Here is a 22,624-nt window from a genome sequence, read left to right as displayed (position 1 = left end):
TTTAACTTTTGGACACTAAAGTTTAATTCCTCGTAAATGGAGAAACGAGATGATCAATGAAGTCTGCATACATAGAATGTTGGATTGTAGTGATCGGTTTCTTTCCGTATAGCAATAATACTTAAAGTGCTGATATTGGTTGGAAACATTCCAGTGACATGCATGGTGAAATAAGTGACAATGTGCATTGTGTTGCACCAAAAGCTTAGTATGTGGTATCATTTTAGGTGATGGACTGTCTAGCAGAGTTCATTCATTTTTACGGTAGTTTAACGGTCTACATAGGTTCCTATAGTTTTTCATCAAGTAGAAGCATTAAAAAAAAAAATCCCTCAACTGGTTTTCCAAATTTGCATCAAAGTCAGAGGTCATTAAGAAATAGTGTACTAGAAGAAACAAACAATTTCATCAAGCTTTCTCACTTCACAGAGTGCAGAACAGGTAAATATTATCGTTTTTATCGATAATTGAAGTCTATAATTCTTAAAGTGTGAACTCCAACTAGTTAATCCTGCTGCTACTTCCATGAAAAGTGCAATGCTTACAAGTGAGAGGTTCATTTAAGCTCTTACGACTTTAGTTCATAAGTGATGAAACAGGACTGTCTGTTCCACACTTCATAGAGCAAAACTAAGAAAATGATACTCTGTGGAATTGTGTCATTAGGACTGGTTTTACTCTTAGTTTTAAGGGATTTATTTACAAGTAAAAGCCAACTTTTGAATTTTCCTTTGTACGAGGTGCATTCAAGTTCTAAGGCCTCCGATTTTTTTTCTCCATACTGGAAAGAGATAGAAACATGCGCAAGGTTTTAAAATGAGGCCGCGTTCATTGTCAATACGTCCCAGAGATGGCAGCACCGTACGGCAGATGGAATTTTACCGCCAGCGGCGAGAATGAGAACTGTTTTAAATACTTAAAATGGCGACGTTTTCCTTACTTGAACAGTGTGCAATCATTCGTTTTCTGAATTTGCGTGGTGTGAAACCAATTGAAATTCATCGACAGTTGAAGGAGACATGTGGTGATGGAGTTATGGATATGTCGAAAGTGCGTTCGTGGGTGCGACAGTTTAATGAAGGCAGAACATCGTGTGACAACAAACTGAAACAACCTCAGGCTCGCACAAGCCGGTCTGACGACATGATCGAGAAAGTGGAGAGAATTGTTTTGGGGGATCGCCGAATGACCGTTGAACAGATCGCCTCCAGAGTTGGCATTTCTGTGGGTTCTGTGCACCCAATCCCGCATGACAACCTGAAAATGCGAAAAGTGTCATCCAGGTGGGTGCCACAAATGCTGACGGACGACCACATGGCTGCCCGTGTGGCATGTTGCCAAGCAATGTTGACGCTCAACGACAGCATGAATGGGACTTTCTTTTTGTTGGTTGTGACAATGGATGAGACGTGGATGCCATTTTTCAATCCAGAAACAAAGCACCAGTCAGCTCAATGGAAGCACACAGATTCACCGCCACCAAAAAAATTTCGGGTAACCGCCAGTGCTGGAAAAATGACGGTGTCCATGTTCTGGGACAGCGAGGGTGTAATCCTTACCCATTGCGTTCCAAAGGGCACTACGGTAACAGGTGCATCCTACGAAAATGTTTTGAAGAACAAATTCCTTCCTGCACTGCAACAAAAACGTCCGGGAACGCTGCGCGTGTGCTGTTTTACTAAGACAACGCACCCGCACATCGAGCTAACGTTACGCAACAGTTTCTTCGTGATAACAACTTTGAAGTGATTCCTCATGCTCCCTACTCACCTCTCCTAGTGACTTTTGGGTTTTTCCAACAGTGAAAGACACTCTCCGTGGCCGCACAGTCACCAGCCGTGCTGCTATTGCCTCAGCGATTTTCCAGTGGTCAAAACAAACTCCTAAAGAAGCCTTCACCGCTGCCATGGAATCATGGGGTCAGCATTGTGAAAAATGTGTACGTCTGCATGGCGATTACGTCGAGAAGTAACGCCAGTTTCATCGATTTCGGGTGAGTAGTTAATTAGAAAAAAAATCGGAGGCCTTAGAACTTGAATGCACCTCGTATGAGACATGTGTACAGAGTCGTGTGCTGATCTGAAATTCTAGATTCAGATATTTTACTGTTTTTGTCATTTCTGCATAATCTTTCATTGATTGTATCAATACCCATTACCCATTTTTACTGTTAAATTTCGAACATTAGTGAGTGCTGCAGTAAACTCATGCTGTTTGTCTCTTCAATTGTAGGTTTAAACTTAGTTGTGCTCTTGTAAAATTTTTGAGTACAGTAGACCAATCCTTGTTGAAAACAATCTTTCTCTAATTTCACTGTATAATTATTGAGAAGTAGGTTATTTTTGAGAATTTTTGGAGAGTTACAAAACTACATTTTCATAAGTTGCTGGTACAAGTCCTTTAGACAACTTAGCGAGTCAGTATTTGTGAATCAAAGTTACTGTCAAAGAACAGACCACCCTGAATTTCAATGTATATCAAAGCAAATAAAAGAGTAGTTTTAAGAATTTAAAAATTTTTAAGAATTAAAAGTTACCATTGTCCTGTGCATAATCTAATTCCTAGTACATCAGCACTTGTGATTTAGTTAATGTAGCAGATATTGTAACTACCATATTGTATTACATCTAACTTTCCCTTAAAGAGGAGCACATATTACTTACATATATGGTAAATTAACTTTATTTTTGAGTTTGTTAGCGATTTTAATTAACCTCAAAGCATTTTAGGAAACTAGTACTTTTTACCACACGGTTTTCTGTTGTCTCATTACAAATCTCATTTCGTGTATTTGCTTCAGTTCTTATAGAGAATTAGTACTTTTTTTTTTGTTCAACAGATTAAAAGATAATCAGCATGCTTAGTTTACAGTTATTAGTTAACTTCCTGTAATACACTGCACCAGCCAAAATGCAGCCCCACTGTGAATGCTGATCTCAAACACAGGATGAGTTGGTTGACATCCATAAGCAGCTGGAAATCACTCTGTCTGCTGTCGAAAGACTGGCAGCTGCTTTGAATCAGTGTGTTGGAAAAGTTCCCGAGAGTCATGTACTTGTGGTACTGGTACCAAAGAAATCCCAGGTATTATCCTCTCCTGTGCATCCTGTCTCCTCTACAGAAACTACAGGATCTGTCGTTACTCACACACTTACGCCGAGCGGTTTTACGCTGGTACATCTAGCAGTCTTGTTTAAGGTGCACGGGGACCAGGGAGAACTCAGGATGTTGTACCGATCCCCTAACCAATACGTTTGAGGTGCTGTCTTCCACAGAAATTGAAACTGAGCCAGAGGAACTCACTTCACCCATTTTGGGGAAACCTGTTTTGTCCAGTGCCAAGAGGAGGCAAATGCAAAAGGGTAGGGGTTACAAATCGTTGGCAGTTCAAACGTACGGTCAATGATGGTACCACTCACGGAAATGGCAGTAAGAGAACGAGAAAGGACACCAAATGCGCTCAGTGTGTACACCTGGGGACATCACTCAACATGCCCCACTGAGGGAAAAGGGAGCAACTAGCTGCTGACTGTGGCTCACATTGGAACAAATGATGACTGTCATCTGGGCTACGAGGTCATACTTGGATCATTTCAGTGACTGGCAAAGAAGGTTGAGAAGACCAGCTCCGCACTCTGAGTTTCAACAAAGCTCACAATTTGCAACATTGTCACCAGAACTGATTGTGGAAAGATTGAACCAGATACTTCAGAGGTTTAGGGTCACCCTAAACGGGTCAGGTGTTCATTAGACATCAGAGGCTGCTACCCATGTAGCTGAATGTGTATGGGGTGCACGCAAGTTGTTGCAACACTGATTGCAATACAGATAACGACAGGCAGCATATAAACAGTATTTGGTCAAAAAGTATATAAGAGAGAAAGTGAGTTGCAACATAGCCAGATGCTGGTAGGCAGAGTGTTATGAATTGCAAAGCAAAACACAACCAACAGACATTGCGAAGCAGAGCCAGCTGGGCGCAGTATGGCAACAGCCAACACTACAGTACACTAGAGGAAGGATGGAAGCCTTTCCTCACTTGTCACCACGGAAATGTTCCAAGTACATGTCTTAAGCACTAAACAAACATAGTCTGGAGCGTACAAGTACTCCGCCATTTGTGTGCTAAAATATTCTCGCCTCAGTATCACATCCTACACCACAAGCTTGTGACACATGGAGCGACATCCTGGAATGCAGTACGCCGTCCACTGTTCAACCATGAGTCACTAAAGCAGCCACTGCCTGAGCAGAGAGCCACCTGCTCACTGCCCCCCCCCCCCCCCCCCCCCCCCACGCATAATCATCAGCTGCGCTGGCATGCTGTCATTATAGTTGCAGCCAGAGACATAACTGACAGTGACATTCGAGTGACACCACACTTGGGCCCACTCTTTGCACTGTCAGCAATGGTGGACTTCTACTGTTTCACATGAGAGGCAACTGGATGCCTCCATCAAGCAGTTCCTAATTTGCTAGGGTCGAGCGCCAGAATAAAGAAGTTTTAGACAAGGAAGGAAAATCCACCCAGGCTGAAACTGAAACTGCTTGTGAGATTGTCTGGGTTATATTCAGTGTCAGGGACAGACATAAAATGGTAATTGGATCTTTCTATTGCCCATAAGAGTCATCTCCTGATGTAACCGAAAACGTCAGAGAAAACCTCAGTTCACTTGCACGTAAATTCCCTGTCATACTGTATCACTGGTGGAGACTTAAATCATCCAACAATCAACTGGGAAAATTACAGTTTGTTAGTGGTGGTCATGATAAGATATCTCATGAAATATTGTTAATTTCCTTCTCTGAAAACTACCTAGAACAGATAGTTCGGAGCCCCACTCACAATGGAAATATATTGGATCTAATTGTGCCAAAGAGATCAGACCTCTTTGACGATGTCCACATTGAAAGTGGTATCAGTGACCATGATGCAAGTGTGGCAACAATGATTAATAAAGTACAAAGGGCAACTAAAACAAGCAGAAAGATATATATATATATGGTTATAATAGAGGGAAACATTCCACGTAGGAAAAATATATCTAAAAACAAAGATGATGTGACTTACCAAATGAAAGTGCTGGCAGGTCGACAGACACACAAACAAACACACAAAATTCAAGCTTTCCCGATGAGGCAACAGTTTGTTGCGAAAGCTTGAATTTTGTGCGTATGTTTGTGTTTGTTTGTGTGTCTGTCGACCTGCCAGCACTTTCATTTGGTAAGTCACATATATATATATATATATATATATATATATATATATATATATATATATATATATAAAAACAAAGATGAGGTGACTTACCGAACGAAAGCGCTGGCAGGTCGATAGACACACAAACAAACACAAACATACACACAAAATTCTAGCTTTCGCAACAAACGGTTGCCTCATCAGGAAGGAGAGGGAAAGATGAAAGGATGTGGGTTTTAAGGGAGAGGGTAAGGAGTCATTCCAATCCCGGGAGCGGAAAGACTTACCTTAGGGGGAAAAAAGGACAGGTATACACTCGCACACACACACATATCCATCCACACATACAGACACAGGCAGACATATTTAAATATGTCTGCCTGTGTCTGTATGTGTGGATGTTTATATATATATATATATATATATATATATATATATATATATATATATATATATATATATATATATAAAAAAAACAAAGATGAGGTGACTTACCGAACGAAAGCGCTGGCAGGTCGAGAGACACACAAACAAACACAAACATACACACAAAATTCAAGCTTTCGCAACAAACTGTTGCCTCATCAGGAAAGAGGGAAGGAGAGGGAAAGATGGAAGGAAGTGGGTTTTAAGGGTGAGGGTAAGGAGTTGGTTGGTTGGTTGGTTTGGGGGATTAAAGGGACCAGACTGCTACGGTCATCGGTCCCTTTTTCCAAATACAAAGAACACCCACAGAGAATAAAAACGAGGAATAGAAGAGACCACAGACGATACAGAACAAGAGAAACTGAGACAAAGACAAGACAAAACGAACTAAAACCACACAGAGTTTGACGGTGGTTGGGCGACCAGAAAAATAAAAAAGGAAAAGCCAACCACTTAGAAACACATTAAAAAATCAGTTTAAAATCATAGGCCAAAGGCCAGAATCAACACAAAACAATAAAATAAAACAGAAACACTCAGATGAAATGATAAAATCCCCCTGTCCGAATAAAACGTAAAACTAAGTCAGCCATAGTGGAGGCGTCTGTTAAAAGGGCAGGGAGCGTATCAGGCAGCGCAAATGTCTGCCTGACCGCAGCTAAAAGGGGACAGGCCAACAGAATGTGGGCCACTGTCAAAGCTGCACCACAGCGACACAGAGGAGGGTCCTCCCGGCGCAGTAAATAACTGTGTGTTAGCCGGGAGTGGCCAATGCGGAGCCGACAAAGGACGACGGAGTCCCTGCGGTTGGCTCGCAGGGATGACCGCCACACAGTCGTCGTCTCCTTAATGGCACGGTGTTTATTGGGTGTAATCCGATCGCGCCATTCAGCGTCCCAAAGCGCAAAAACTTTTCGGCGGAGGACTGCCCGCAAATCAGTCTCTGGGAGGCCAACATCCAGAGATGGTTTACACGTGGCCTCTTTCGCCAGGCGGTCAACATGTTCATTGCCCGGGATACCAACATGACCGGGGGTCCACACAAAGACCACAGAGCGGCCGCAACGCGCAAGAGTATGCAGGGACTCATGGATAGCCATCACCAGATGAGAACGAGGAAAACACTGGTCGAGAGCTCGTAAACCGCTCAGGGAATCGCTACAGATCACGAAGGACTCACCTGAGCAGGAGCGGATATACTCTAGGGCTCGAAAGATGGCGACTGGCTCAGCAGTGTAAACGCTGCAGCCAGCCGCCAAGGACCGTTGTTCGGAATGGTCCCCTAGAGTTAGCGCATACCCGACATGACCAGCAACCATTGAACCGTCGGTGTAAACAATTCCAGAGCCCTGATACGTGGCAAGGATGGAATAAAAGCGGCGGCGGAAGGCCTCTGGAGGGACCGAGTCCTTCGAGCCCTGTGCCAAGTCGAGCCGAAGGCAAGGGCGAGGAACACACCACGGGGGTGTACGCAGAGGCGCCTGGAAAGGATGCGGAACAGGGAAAAACCCAAGCCCGCAGAGAAGCTCCTTGACGCGTACGGCGATCGGACAACCCGACCGGGGCCGACGGTCCGGCAGATGGACGACCGACTGCGGGAACAGGACACGGTAATTTGGATGCCCGGGCAAACTAAAAACATGGGCAGCATAAGCAGCCAGTAATTGTTGGCATCGTACCCGCAGTGGAGGTACACCTGCCTCCACTAGTACGCTGTCCACAGGGCTGGTGCGGAAAGCACCAGTGGCAAGGCGTATCCCGCTGTGGAGAATTGGGTCCAGCACCCGTAACGCAGATGGGGATGCTGAGCCATAAGCCAGGCTCCCATCATCCAGACGGGACTGGATTAACGCCTGGTAGAGCCGCAACAGGGTAGGGTAAGGAGTCATTCCAATCCCGGGAGCGGAAAGACTTACCTTAGGGGGAAAAAAGGACAGGTATACACTCGCACACACACACATATCCATCCACACATACAGACACAAGCAGACATATTTAAAGACTTTAAATATGTCTGCTTGTGTCTGTATGTGTGGATGGATATGTGTGTGTGTGCGAGTGTGTACCTGTCCTTTTTTCCCCCTAAGGTAAGTCTTTCCGCTCCTGGGATTGGAATGACTCCTTACCCTCACCCTTAAAACCCACTTCCTTCCATCTTTCCCTCTCCTTCCCTCTTTCCTGATGAGGCCACAGTTTGTTGCGAAAGCTTGAATTTTGTGTCTATGTTTGTGTTTGTTTGTGTGTCTATCGACCTGCCAGCGCTTTCGTTCGGTAAGTCACCTCATCTTTGTTTTTATATATAATTTTTCCCACGTGGAATGTCCCCCCCCCCCCCCCCCCCCCCCCCCCCCGTCTCTCTCTCTCTCTCTCTCTCTCTCTCTCTCTCTCTCTCTCTATATATATATATATATATATATATATATATATATATATATATATATATATATATAAAAAATAGAGGGAAACATTCCACGTAGGAAAAACAAAGATGATGTGACTTACCAAATGAAAGTGCTGGCAGGTCGACAGACACACAAACGAACACAAACATACACACAAAATACAAGCTTTCGCAACAAACTGTTGCCTCATCAGGAAAGAGGGAAGGAGAGGGAAAGACGAAAGGGTGTGGGTTTTAAGGGAGAGGGTAAGGAGTCATTCCAATCCCGGGAGCGGAAAGACTTACCTTAGGGGGAAAAAAGGACGGGTATACACTCGCACACACACACATATCCATCCACACATATACAGACACATACAGACACATATACAGACACAAGCAGACATATATGTCTGCTTGTGTCTGTATATGTGTGGATGGATATGTGGATGGATATGTCTGCTTGTGTCTGTATATGTGTGGATGGATATGCAATGGCAAGGAAATCGTTTCTGAAGAAGAGAAATTTGTTAACATCGAGTATAGATTTAAGTGTCAGGAAGTCGTTTCTGAAAGTATTTGTATGGAGTGTAGCCATGTATGGAAGTGAAACATGGACGATAACCAGTTTGGACAAGAAGAGAATAGAAGCTTTCGAAATGTGGTGCTACAGAAGAATGCTGAAGATAAGGTGGGTAGATCACGTAACTAATGAGGAGGTATTGAATAGGATTGGTGAGAAGAGAAGTTTGTGGCACAACTTGACTAGAAGAAGGGATCGGTTGGTAGGACATGTTTTGAGGCATCAAGGGATCACAAATTTAGCATTGGAGGGCAGCGTGGAGGGTAAAAATCGTAGAGGGAGACCAAGAGATCAATAGACTAAGCAGATTCAGAAGGATGTAGGTTGCAGTAGGTACTGGGAGATGAAGAAACTTGCACAGGATAGAGTAGCATGGAGAGCTGCATCAAACCAGTCTCAGGACTGAAGACCACAACAACAACAACACCACTGAAAAGATGGGTGAAATAAGATTCAGTGTCAGTTGTGTTGACAAACAGCTGAAGTCGTTAAAACTGAACAAATCTTCAGGGCCTGATGGAATCCCTATCAGATTATATACTGAATTTTCAGCTAGTACGACCCTCTTCTAACTATAATCAAATGAAAAATCATGTGAAGTAGTTACAAAAAAGTAATGGTCATACCCATCTATAAGAAGGATAGAAGAAGTGATCCATAAAACTATCATCCATTATCATTGAAATCCATGTGTTGTAGAATCTTAGAAAATATTCTGAGCTCAAACATATTGATGTATCTTGAACACACGACATCTCTCCACCAATCAGCATGGATTCTAAAAACACTGATGATGTGAAATTCAACTCATACTTTTTTCACAAGCTTCAGATCATTCCAGTCAGGTAGCTGCAGTATTTCTGAAAAGCATCTGACTCAGTACCATACCTATGCTTATTGTCACAAGTTTGATCATATGGTGTATTAAGTGAAATTTGTGACTGGATTGAGAACCTTTCAGTAGGGAGGACACAGCATGTTTTCTGGGATGGGTAGTCCTTGTCAGATGTAGAAGTTAATTTTGGGTGTGCCCCATGTAAGTGTGGTGGGACCGTAGCTATTCATGCTGTACATTAACGATGTTATGGACAATATTAATAGTAATCTCTCACTCTTTGCAGATGATGCAGTGATCTATTATGAAGTACTGCATAAATATTCAGACAGATTTTGATAAGATTTCAAAGTTGAGCAAAAATTGACAACTTGCATTAAATGTTCAGAAATGTAAAATTGTGCGCTTCACAAAATGAAAAAAAAACATTGTATCCTATGACTATAACATCGATGAGTCACAGTTGTAATCAGCCAACTCATACAAAGACCTGGGTGAAACACTTAGTAGAAATATGAAACGGAATGATCAGATAGGTTCAGCTGTGAGTAAAGCAGGTGGTAGACTTATAATTATTGGTAGCATACTGAGAAGTGCAATCAGTCTTTGTAGACTGTTTACAAGTCACTTGCGAGAGCCATTCTAGAATATTGCTCGAGTGTGTGGGACCTGTACCAAATACACTCCTGGAAATGGAAAAAAGAACACATTGACACCGGTGTGTCAGACCCATCATACTTGCTCCGGACACTGCGAGAGGGCTGTACAAGCAATGATCACACGCACGGCACAGCGGACACACCAGGAACCGCGGTGTTGGCCGTCGAATGGCGCTAGCTGTGCAGCATTTGTGCACCGCCGCCGTCAGTGTCAGCCAGTTTGCCGTGGCATATGGAACTCCATCGCATTCTTTAACACTGGTAGCATGCCGCGACAGCGTGGACGTGAACCGTATGTGCAGTTGACGGACTTTGAGCGAGGGCGTATAGTGGGCATGCGGGAGGCCGGGTGGACGTACCGCCGAATTGCTCAACACGTGGGGCGTGAGGTCTCCACAGTACATCGATGTTGTCGCCAGTGGTCGGCGGAAGGTGCACGTGCCCGTCGACCTGGGACCGGACCGCAGCGACGCACGGATGCACGCCAAGACCGTAGGATCCTACGCAGTGCCGTAGGGGACCGCACCGCCACTTCCCAGCAAATTAGGGACACTGTTGCTCCTGGGGTATCGGCGAGGACCATTCGCAACCGTCTCCATGAAGCTGGGCTACGGTCCCGCACACCGTAAGGCCGTCTTCCGCTCACGCCCCAACATCGTGCAGCCCGCCTCCAGTGGTGTCGCGACAGGAGTGAATGGAGGGACGAATGGAGACGTGTCGTCTTCAGCGATGAGAGTCGCTTCTGCCTTGGTGCCAATGATGGTCGTATGCGTGTTTGGCGCCGTGCAGGCGAGCGCCACAATCAGGACTGCATACGACCAAGGCACACAGGGCCAGCACCCGGCATCATGGTGTGGGGAGCGATCTCCTACACTGGCCGTACACCACTGGTGATCGTCGAGGGGACACTGAATAGTGCACGGTACATCCAAACCGTCATCGAACCCATCGTTCTACCATTCCTAGACCGGCAAGGGAACTTGCTGTTCCAACAGGACAATGCACGTCCGCATGTATCCCGTGCCACCCAACGTGCTCTAGAAGGTGTAAGTCAACTACCCTGGCCAGCAAGATCTCCGGATCTGTCCCCCATTGAGCATGTTTGGGACTGGATGAAGCGTCGTCTCACGCGGTCTGCACGTCCAGCACAAACGCTGGTCCAACTGAGGCGCCAGGTGGAAATGGCATGGCAAGCCGTTCCACAGGACTACATCCAGCATCTCTACGATCGTCTCCATGGGAGAATAGCAGCCTGCATTGCTGCGAAAGGTGGATATACACTGTACTAGTGCCGACATTGTGCATGCTCTGTTGCCTGTGTCTATGTGCCTGTGGTTCTGTCAGTGTGATCATGTGATGTATCTGACCCCAGGAATGTGTCAATAAAGTTTCCCCTTCCTGGGACAATGAATTCACGGTGTTCTTATTTCAATTTCCAGGAGTGTAGTATTAACATGGGATACTGAATGTATATGGAGAAGGGCAGAATGAATGGCCACAGGCTTGTTTGATCCATGGGGAAGTGTTACAGAGATACTGAAGAAATTGAACTGGCAGACTCTTGAAGATAGATGAAAGTCCATTAGCGAAATTTCAAAAACCAGCTTTAAATGATGATTCTATGAATATATTACAACCCACTACGTGTCACTCACATAGGGATCATGAGTACAGGATCAGAACAATTAAAGCACAAACAGGCTTTCAAACAATCATTCTTCCCACATTCCATACACGAATGGAATGGGAAGAAACCCTAATAACTAATACAATGGGACGTACTCTCTCCCATGCACTTCAAGGTGGTTTGCAGAAATGTAGATGCACATGTATTAAACATAAAGCCTGAAATAATAAAAACTTCCGTCACATATGAAGATACTCACTAAATGTAATAAAGAATACATATTTCTTCAAATAAGCAGCATTAACCTCAATATGTGATGGAAATATTTTTTCCACATTTATGAATTTAGTATGTTAAGCCAAAAAAAGTTTTTATACACCTAAAACTGAACAGTATGTTTTACACGTGATAAATGAAAGTAATTACTGCTATCACTCACCTACTACACCATTTTCACGTAGTGTATCATGACTACTAACATCACCTTGTGGAAGAGAAGATGGAAAATAATTCCCATTCTCTGTAGTCATTAACTCTTTCGTCACAGGAGTACCAACAGTGTCACGCACTGCAGGAGATGCTGACAGTCTTAGTGTATTACCAGATGCTGGCAATGCCACCGCACATGATTTCTGTGAGCTGGACCTACTGATTGAGCCCTCTGTGCCACGTACTGAAGGAGACGTTGATAGTTTTTGTCTGCAGCCAGATACTACCAATGCCATCTCACCTGATTTTTGTGATTGGGACTCCCTGACAGACACCCCTTGTTTATCTGCTGAGTCACTCTGTTGGAACTGAGAGCAAACTCCTTCACTGTCAACGACAGCTTGTGGGGTCCTGGACAAATTACTTTGTAAAGTATTGCTGTTCTTGGGATATGTTTCACCAGAGGGGGAGTTACCTTTCAAATGTTTTGTCTGAACAGCAGATTTCTCCTGACTGGTCTTTTTTGAAAAGCTAGCCTGAGAAGAATTATTTTGCATTTGTGTGAGAGGTCTGTCTATGGTAACTGATGCAGATGGAGTGTTTCTCTGGCTCTGAGTTTGCATTGGGGTTCTGTCCAGTGTATCTGACACTTTTGGATTATCACTGTGAACGTATTTGACACTTGGCTTGGCAGCTGAGTCATCCACTTTCATTTTAGAAGGTGGCTGACTCAAACACTGGCTATGCTGGCTCTGCGTTTGACTTTTCTCAGAAGGGGCCCAACTGGTCTTCTCCTCACGGGTAGATGGCACTGCAACACAAATTTCTGTTTTAGCACGTATAAATATACAAAAATACTATTTCAGTATGCTTTTAGTTTTATTGGTAAGTAATCACAATGAATAAAGCTACAGTTTGTTATTTATGAGATTTATTAACTCTGTACATTGAACATATTCAGGAGATGTTATTCTAGGTTGTTACTAAATTAATATTGGCCAAATCCTTTTTCGGTTAAATTTACGATTTTGGCATACAGAGCAGAAACTAATTACAGAAACAGAAACTCACATTACAAATGGACATAGCAACATGGTAACAGACAATAAAATAATACAGCTATGTGAAAACAGAGGAACATATGCCTTCCTTTTCCAGATGGGTTATAAGATCAAGATGCATGGTTATCCACATTACACAGTTGAAGCACTTCCAAGAGTGGGGCTGTAATGCATACAACACACTAGAAAGCTTTATATAGGAAAGATTAGGGTTAAATGTTTCATCAATGACACGGTCATTAGAGACAGAAAGGAAATCTAACATACAACCTCTGACAAGGAATTAAGTCAGGATGGTCGATCAGCAATGCTGGGTACTCACAATGCTGCACCTGTGTAGCGGCCAGTGTTGACAACCTGCACCCACCGTAGTTCAATTGAGCATCGTGGGTGTTCCGTGTTAGACCTGTTGGACGAAGTGCTTGTTTAGAGCGTTGGTTCTGAACTGAGAAAGGACAATGAACAAGCAAAAGATCAATTTAAAGTTTTGTTTTAAGCTTGGAAAGACACAAAAAGAAATGCAGGCAATGCTGGTACCTATTTATGGGGATCAAGCACTGTCCATGAAGTGTGTGTATGAGTCATTTGCCCGTTATCAAGGAGGCCAGGAAAGTGTTTCTGCCAATCCCCGTCATGGACGAGCAGCATCCATCATCAGCGACAAAAACAATGAGAAAGTGAGGACATTAATCATGAACGACCGTAGATTAACTGTGTGCATGATAGCGGATGAACTGCATATGAACCATGAATCTGTGCGACAAATCCTTACCCGGGAGTTAGGGAAGAGGAAAACGTGCTGAAGTCTTGCGCTACATCACTGACTGATGATCAGAAACAGGCACGTTTAGAGGCTTCAGAGGATTTTGTTGAAACGGTGAATACGACATCCAATTTCTTGAACCGTACTGTCACCAAGGATGAAACCTGGTGTCTCTGGTACGATTCCGAAATGAAACAGCAAAGCACAGAATGGTGTTCTCCGACATCACCTTGCCGGAAAAAGGTCAGAGCCAAAAATATCATGCATCAAAACGATGTTCATCACCTTTTTTGATAGTCAAGGCATTATCCACATGGAATTTCTACCTGAGGGAACAACGTTTAATGCTGCATGGTTCGTTGAAATTTTGATCCGTTTCATGCAATGTCTATGCAGGGTACAATCCCAGTAAGCACAACAAGGTTCCTGGTTTTTTGTTCGCAACAACACTCACCCACACACGGCCAATATCATCAAACAGTTCCTGACAAAAAAGGGGTGGTGCAACTTGAACATCCACCATATTCGCCGGATCTCAATTTGTTAAAACCCATCTAGTGAAAACACAGAAAACCAAAATCTAAATGGCTGAATGGGGAATCACATCGCTGGTGTTCCTAATGTGAGCCCAATGCCAAGCATTGTGGCATAGCACTCATGGGTTCATCAAAGAAATGATGTTAATGTGCATGAAGAACACAATATAATTGAAGCACAGGGAGGGAAGACCTTAGTGATTAATGCCACTGGTAAAGTTTCAATGGAGGTCTATAAATGCACATAAAATATCTTTGATCCAACTGTTCACTTGTAAATACAAGTTACTCGTTGCTATATGCTGGTTAAAAGCCTGGCACCTAGCCTACTTCAGTTGCACCTGCCTGTGAGCAAGCTGAGGGGCGCTCAGCAGTGTCCGCACCCTATAGGACAGCATTTGAACATTCTAATTGAATACACATGAAACAGGAGCAGAAGTACCCAATATACACAGGTTATAATTCCCTCAATTCTTTCCATTCCATTTTCAACTGTCAGTTCTAGAAAAACTTGGGACTTCCTCATATTGAGCTATCTGTCGCTTTTGCAGAGCACTTGAACTCTTCGACAAAGATTTTGGTAGCCTGAGCTCTCCTAATTTGTAAAAGGTTAGTTTTTTGTAAGACACAAGACTGTGGCATTACATGCCACTCTAAAGTAATGTGTATCCCCGAATTTTCTTATTAGTGAATGATACTTATGAACGAAGACCATAAAACAACGTTATCACAAACATTCCGTGGATTTGTTATTTTATTTCCATGTGGAGAACCATGCTAAGCAAGGATGTGTGTCTTCAGAATGGGATGGCAACTGGAATAGCTTTGCGAGAGGAAATATCTGCATGGATGCATAACATGAAAGTTCATAACGTCAGCAGCCTATTTTGGAGAAGTGCGATGCCTTCGGAGAATATATAGCTCTCGCAGTGTTTATGACTGGACTCAAAACAAATTAAATGTTAATGCATTGTCATTCTGATTCCTCTGGATATTGAAGACAAGTAATCACAAGTTTTTGTTATTCAACCCTGAGCAAGGACAGTGTTTTAAAGTTTGACGTCTCACGTATATAGTGTTTCTTTATATGTTCTATTACATGTACACAAGATACTGATTATTATTATTATTATTATTATTATTATTATTATTACTGTTAATCAAAATGTTATATGTTAGTCTAATATATGTCGGTGTTTTGTGCAGTTAAAACTGTGAGGAAAATCTTCTTTATCGGGAATGAACATGTCTGACAACAGAATTATAATCTTTAAAGGGTAATGAACCAAATGGACTGGCAATTTATCATTTAATTAAAATAAATAAATCAATAAATGGACAAATTTTCAAGATTATCATTTATTTTGACTGAATTATGGGTGTTGTCACACTCATGAATGTTGCTGAGTAACACAATAATGTATAACAGCAGTGCCGTCTCTAGTGTACAGAAATTCTAAGTTTTTGGTGAAAGAACTGTTAAAGTATTTTTTAACTTCTTAATTTTTCGTCTTTTGTAACTTGATGCAGTAGCTGGAATGGTGTAACAGAAATTTATTAAGCAATCAAGACAGTTTTATTCACAAAACAGTACAGAAGGAACGATGATTATAGTTTAACATCCTGTTAAGTAGTGACTTTCACTGATATTTCAAGGCTGCTCATAATCAGCTGCTCATAATTATGCAGCTTTAGTGTATTTGGTTTAATAATAATTTTACCTGACTGCAACCTGAAAACACTGATCTCAAAGAGAATATTACTTTAGCTATACTCTATACTTTTTACAGAAGTTATACATTCATTTTCAGGAGAGAGTTTATCAAATTACGTGGTTTCATTTATACTGGATTCACTAAATTCTTTGGGCACTCTAGCCTTCAGTTATGCATACATCAAAAACTGTCCCGAAACGTTGCTCAGCTGTACTTGTCTGTACACATCCTCCAAATTTGGATTCATTCAGATTGCTCTTTCTGGAAGCTGTACGTGTCCGTCACATGTGTCCGAGTATGAATATCGAGAGGAGAAACCTCGAGTCAGGCCACACTACCATGCCTTTCCATTAAAGAAATTGGAATAGTTAGCAGCACCATTATCAATGCCTAGGATGTGGCATGGGGATAGGGGGAGATAGACTGATAATCTGTAATGACTATATTTTTGCATGTAAAATACTACTTAATTTACATTGTGAGGAAAGCCTCCATTATTGTTCAAACATTTTCTTTCTAATTCTTACAACAAAATGCATTGGGGGAGATATTACCCATGAAAACAGCTAAATGTTTCTTAACAGGTGACATCAATAATTTGACATAGACAAACAGACAAGCATACATGTAAGGGAGGATTGGAAAGTAACACACAATAGTTTTTGCTACCCTGGTACTGCAGCTGGAATGTTAAAATTTCACAACAATATAATCTGGAGTCTGCACTACAGGCAGTATTTTGTTTTCATGTGGAGCTCTAGTAACAGAGGCCTGAACTATGAAACAAACATTGCACGTATATTACTGCCATCAACTTGTGAGGAGCAGCAAATATTCAATATATGTGGGCCGAAGAGTATAAACAAGAGTGAAAGTCACAGGGAAGCTGTGATTCCCCATGCTTCGGATGGCCAGTAACAGTTGAAAACAAAATGTCAGACACACTGAGGCAGTAATTTTGAATGACCGGTGTGTGCAACTGCAAACTTTATCACAGTAGTTTAATGTTTCCTGTGGTGTGGTGTATGACAATCTTCATGACACACTGAAATTTTGAAAGGTTGGGATTTGCTGGGCACCTAAGAACCTGATAGATAAGCACAAGGGCCAGCGAATGATGCCAAGCTTGGATCACTTAACACATTATGTCGCAGAAGGCCACGATTTTTTGAAAGGAATCGTCACTGGTAATGAGTCATAGGCATACTACTACGTGCCTGAAGCCAAGGGGTCCTCTATGGAGTGGAAACATGCTGGTTACCCAGTATGAAAAAAATTCAGTGACTCAATCCTCTAGGAAAGTGCTTGTGACACTGTTGTCAATTGGTGGACTTTGCCGAACACAGGACCACTGTGAATGCTGCGTAGCCTACATTAAAACTTCGGTCAAGTTGTGTCTTGCCCTTCGTGACAAGCATTAATACTGATGGTGTCAAGCTTCTTTATGTAAATGCTAACCCCCATGTTGCTGCTCTTGTGCATGAGTAAATTGCCAATTTTGGGTGGTAGGTGCTCCAGCATCCACCATATGGTCCGGACCTTGCACCGTCAGACTTTCATGTGTTTGGTCCCATGAAGAAATTGCTGGCCAGTCAACGCTTTGTGATAGAAGTAAAAGTGAAATCAGCTGTCCACAGATGTTATACCTCAACCAGACAGACTTCTACAAATAGGACATACTGAAACTGGTACCACAATGGGAAAAATTTGTTGAGAATGTTGGTGACTATATAGAAATGTAAAACATGTAAGTTCATTTGTGATTTTTTTGTTTTGTTACAAATTAAACTTTTTGGTGATAAAATTATTCTGTTACTCTCTGATCTTCCCTCACACATTATGCAAGCAGGAATGGGGTAGGCCTCTTCCACACATGTGTAAGAATCTCTACTGGGCTAACTAAAATGTCACACATAAATACAAAAACAGTCATTTGCATTCTGTTGATCAAATAATAATAATAAAACAGCTAAAGAAGGTAGCTATTTATAGATAATTTCCAGAGAGACAAATAGGCGGAAGCATATCCTCAGTCTCCACAATTAAGACAATAAACAAATAGAATAAGAGCAGGGTGTATGGTGGACAAGGAAAAAAAATTCCCGGATTTCCTGGTTAAAAATACACTTTCTCCCAGGTGAAAACATACCCTGTTAACTGACAGCATATTTTCTCTCGGAACTGTATAAGTTATCAGTCCTTTGAATGATTATGGTTTTATACACGGGCGTAGAATTTCCTGGTGCTTTAGAAAATGAAACACGGGGGGGAAAAAAACCACGTTTTGGAAAAATCTTTGACGTGCAGTAACATGTACGTTGCATATTTTCGTATTACGAAAGTCTAAATTTGATTTCCACCAAACACCGCATGTTACTTTCCGAAGCAATGAAATCGAGATTGCGATACGCTTTTGTAAGCCAGTTTTAACTCATGTCATATGATCTCGCCAGCCGATGACAGCGGGTATTCAGAGCTTAGGACACGTGATGTAGTCAGCCAATAGCGACATCAATGGTAAGTAGCGCTAACACACAAACAGAAAAAGTTAATGGTTTAAATTAATATACATAGAGTCGCTACACGAAATGCAAAGCTTTCACATATAATATTGGTCTATAAGATTAATACACTGCAAGAGAAGCTAAGCTTTCACATATAATGTTGGTCTTTTATGCTCATATTACAATTTAAGATATATCACACAAATGTGCCAGAAAATTCTTTTAATGCCTGATCTTTTGGGCTCGAAATTCATCTAAATGGCTCGTCATCAAAGAGTTGATTTTCAAAGGAGAGTCGAACGCTCTGTGATTTAAGAAATTCATCGTACATTCTCGCACATAGTTCAACTGGTGTAAAAGGAAATTTGCTTTGATGGTAACGCTTTTCAAACCACCATTCAAAATATTTTGCCATGACCCGTTAGAAATAGGTTTGTTTCTGCAGTTGCTAAAGAGCGCTAGATGACAGGCGTCACCCCGCTTGCGCAGCTACGATATCTTAGGGAGCCTGTACGTTCGTACGTGTAGAACATTGAAAGATCTTACATTATGTCATAAAAGAAACAAGACATCAGAGGATACTCCAAGAGCATCGGAATTTCGTGGCCCATACTAAAATATGCACATTTAAAGTGCACATTCGTATGTCCAGATTCCCAGTGAAGTATGCCACGACCTGATATTAAGCTTTTCAATTTGGTTTCGGGATGTAAATTTTCTTGGAGTACCAATTCTGTGTTATCTCATGTTCTTTATTACTGCATAATGCCATACATGCTAGAAGTTGAAAACGTGCTCTTGAAATGCAGCGAACAGTGTGTAGAACGTGTTTCAAATATATTGTCTGCCTCACCAGAAAAGATTAAAAAAAGAAAATTTATTTAGAAAACTGACAAAAATAACTTCATTTTTCTGCAAGGCAATTAATGCTTGACTCTCAGAAAGGTGAAAATAAAATAAAATCTGCAACTAACAACACATTTTAGCCTTCCGTAATTATGTGAATGTATTTTCATTCACTTTATAGCTCTTGGCCACAGAAATCTGTTTTGTTTTCATTTGAAGTGAGAGCAGTAAACGCAGAAAGAAACAGCAAAATCACTAAATGTAAACACGGGTCACGTGGTGCCTACCCACTTCCCCACTGTAACTCTGACTGCTCTGCACATCAGCCCTGGATCTACGATATTGCCAAACCGGACAATACCCCGCCACTCCCTCGAGCATTTGAGATAGGACGTCAAAAAATTTTAAAAAATGGAATTTTCAAAAATATGTTCATTTTGTAAAGCGAATCTTTCTGAAGAGTCTGATGCATAAGACGTATGTGTTCGAGGAAATGTACGACATGTTATTTGGTTGTAAGTGAGTCAAAGTGCATTGCCTGGTGTCCTCACACAGCATTCTTCTATCGCATGTCACTGTATTTCGCTCTGTGGAATTGATACACGTATATTTTGTAATGGATGCCATCAAACCATATTCAGGACAGTAGAAATTAAAATGTCCTGTGGTGCCTCTCCCGCTTACAGTCGGCTGGTTTGACAATCTGTCCCCCCCCCCCCCCCCCCCCCCCCCCGCCTTTTTTTTAAGGGGGGGAGGGAGGGAAGAACTCTTCAGAAAATTTGCACTCTTTATTACCTATCAGCTAACAACTTGCTGCTTTGTGTGACATAAAATTAAATTTAGGATACATAAACCCAGTAAAGACATGAGATGAGCAAGACAATATACATTTCTTCAATCACAAGCTCCTAGAATTTTTTTCTCTCTAATCTTGCTGCAGTTTTACATGGCATGCTTTCCTTTCTGCGGAAGAATCTATTACCTCATCAAAGTTCGTCAAACGTTTTGCTACGTGAAAAATCGAAATGTCGTTGTCTAATACTGAAAAAGCTGTTAATATAAATAGGACCCCAAGACTGGTGTGGTTTCCTGATCTGATTACATCTATTTTGTCACTGTCTGCTAGATAAAACAAAATAGGACTTTCTAATACTGCAACAATTGTAACACACACCAAATAAACGAGACTGTTTTGGCACAAACGGTCTTTTTTGTAATGACAGAATATAATTCACAAAGTACCTGCCAATATCAAATGCCTATTAGGTCTACTACAAGCAAAAAGCTTTACGTTAGGAAATAGTTTCACACTTCATTCACATGCTCCAGTTTCTCAAGCATGACATCGAAAAGTAGTAGTACAAAATTTTTATACAAACTTGGAATCGTCATATTGTTTCATAATTTGTGTGATGTCCCCGTTTCTTCTCTTTCCTCGTTCTAACAAACAGTCTTGTTATCACTAATTCTGTAACTGTTCCTGCCAATGTCAAAGCTTATTCACAGGTTAACTTCACTAACTCTGCCAGAATCACCGGTTTAGTTATCCCGCGATTATTCTCCAGTTAGGCGTTGTTACATGTTCGTACAAAGAGTTTTCCACGTCTCTTCCAGAATAGAACTTAAAGCGGCTGCTAGCTGGGGACTGTACAACTGTCCCTTACTAGTGTAGCGATCTGACCAAAAATTTTCTGTTAAAATTTCATTTTCTTGGATACACCAAGAAGGTAGTACGTAATCTTTCTTACCTGTTATTCGTTTATTTCCACTTCTGTAGTCTGAATCTATGGATTTCGCTAGTAACTATAACGACGCTCATCATTCGGAAACCCAATCAACCACCCAATCAGACAGCGGTTGGCATTCATCCGTTCGGCCTTACTCCGCTCAGCTCGTATAGCCCCTTTTGTCTGTAGGAAAGTTTGTTTCTACATGCAACGAGGCTTCCCCTGACAGAGCCATCATGTACACTATGCATGCAGTCACAAATCAACTTACGATTCATTCAGAAATCAACTTAGAATGTGTTCAAAAATGTTAAAAAACCGACAGGGATGCATTTCAAAGTCATATGAATAATCGATAGACTAATGGGCGCTGGATGCTAGTCGCTTTGTGAAACGTGGTTTTTCCCTCAAGAATACGAATTTGCCCCCACCCCCGATTTGTGCCTGCTGCACATGCATGAATCTGGCTGCTTGGGCACTACAGTAAAATTTTTCCCCGGTAGCATCTAGCTGCTTGATGCGACTGCTACACTGCCAACAGCCACATTTATGTAGCTGGAAGCGGGAAAAGATACTACTCAACTGCACATGCGCATGATCCCGCTCTTAACTGCTAAAACGAATCTAATGTAAACAGTTGTGTCGGCACGCTCATCGGAGGCAATTTGTTGTCACTAAGCATTGCACAATCTTCATAAAGCCATTGACATATTTTGCTGTTGGCAGACGCTTGTTTGAGCACTGTGTTTTGTTGCTGTATATGGCGCATTTTCTTTGCAATTTAAGTTTTATTTTCGTTTTTTCTCTTGTTCGTGTTTTATTGCTGTATTATTCTGCAGTTGCGGGATACAGTAATATCCTTTGTTAGGGTACGGTTCTTACCAGTCAAAATTACAAATATTTAACTGAAAACAAAAACAATGAAAAATACCCGGAATTCTAAAAAATTCCCGGTTTCTCCTGGTTTTCTCCCGGATGAAAAAATTCCCAGGTTTTTCCTGGATCTCCCGGTTGTCCCGGATCATATACACCCTGTTTAAGAGTTACAGGAGATTTGACAAAAGCTACAAACAAGCATTTAACATCAGGTGTGTTATGTGAAGCATGTGTAACAATACATACCTTCTTGTGTAGGTGTTGGTTTCAACCTCATAGGAACATCAACAGAAATTTCCTCAGAGTTGGCTTCTAGGCTGAAAAGATAATGCATGTGTATAATTAAGGTTTAAGATTTTTTGAAACAATGTAAATGCTTCATAGTTTTTTATATAATATCTTTGCCTGAGCAGTATTACAAAGATACTCTTTGATAAATTATGCTCTTACCTATACA

General features: G+C 41.8%; 1 protein-coding gene across 3 annotated transcripts in view; it reads right to left on the bottom strand.

Moving 5' to 3' along the window:
• Positions 1-22,624, bottom strand: part of LOC126474879 (breast cancer type 1 susceptibility protein homolog) — a 274,197-nt gene that overhangs the window by 77,487 nt on the left and 174,086 nt on the right. For 2 of the 3 annotated variants that reach the window (XR_007586593.1, XM_050102369.1), the window contains exons 7-9: positions 22,414-22,484; positions 13,523-13,606; positions 12,150-12,950 (exon numbers count right to left, since the gene is read on the bottom strand). Coding sequence is in view for 2 of the 3 variants with exons in the window: in XM_050102369.1 (XP_049958326.1) it covers positions 12,150-12,950; positions 13,523-13,606; positions 22,414-22,484 (956 nt within the window). In the remaining variant the exon portion in view is untranslated. The remainder of the gene's footprint in view (positions 1-12,149; positions 12,951-13,522; positions 13,607-22,413; positions 22,485-22,624) is intronic. The other variant, XM_050102370.1, reaches the window with a different exon arrangement.

Source organism: Schistocerca serialis, chromosome 4 (genome assembly GCF_023864345.2).
Source record: "Schistocerca serialis cubense isolate TAMUIC-IGC-003099 chromosome 4, iqSchSeri2.2, whole genome shotgun sequence".
Lineage (NCBI taxonomy): Eukaryota > Metazoa > Arthropoda > Insecta > Orthoptera > Acrididae > Schistocerca > Schistocerca serialis.
This window is presented reverse-complemented; position numbering and strand designations above follow the sequence as displayed.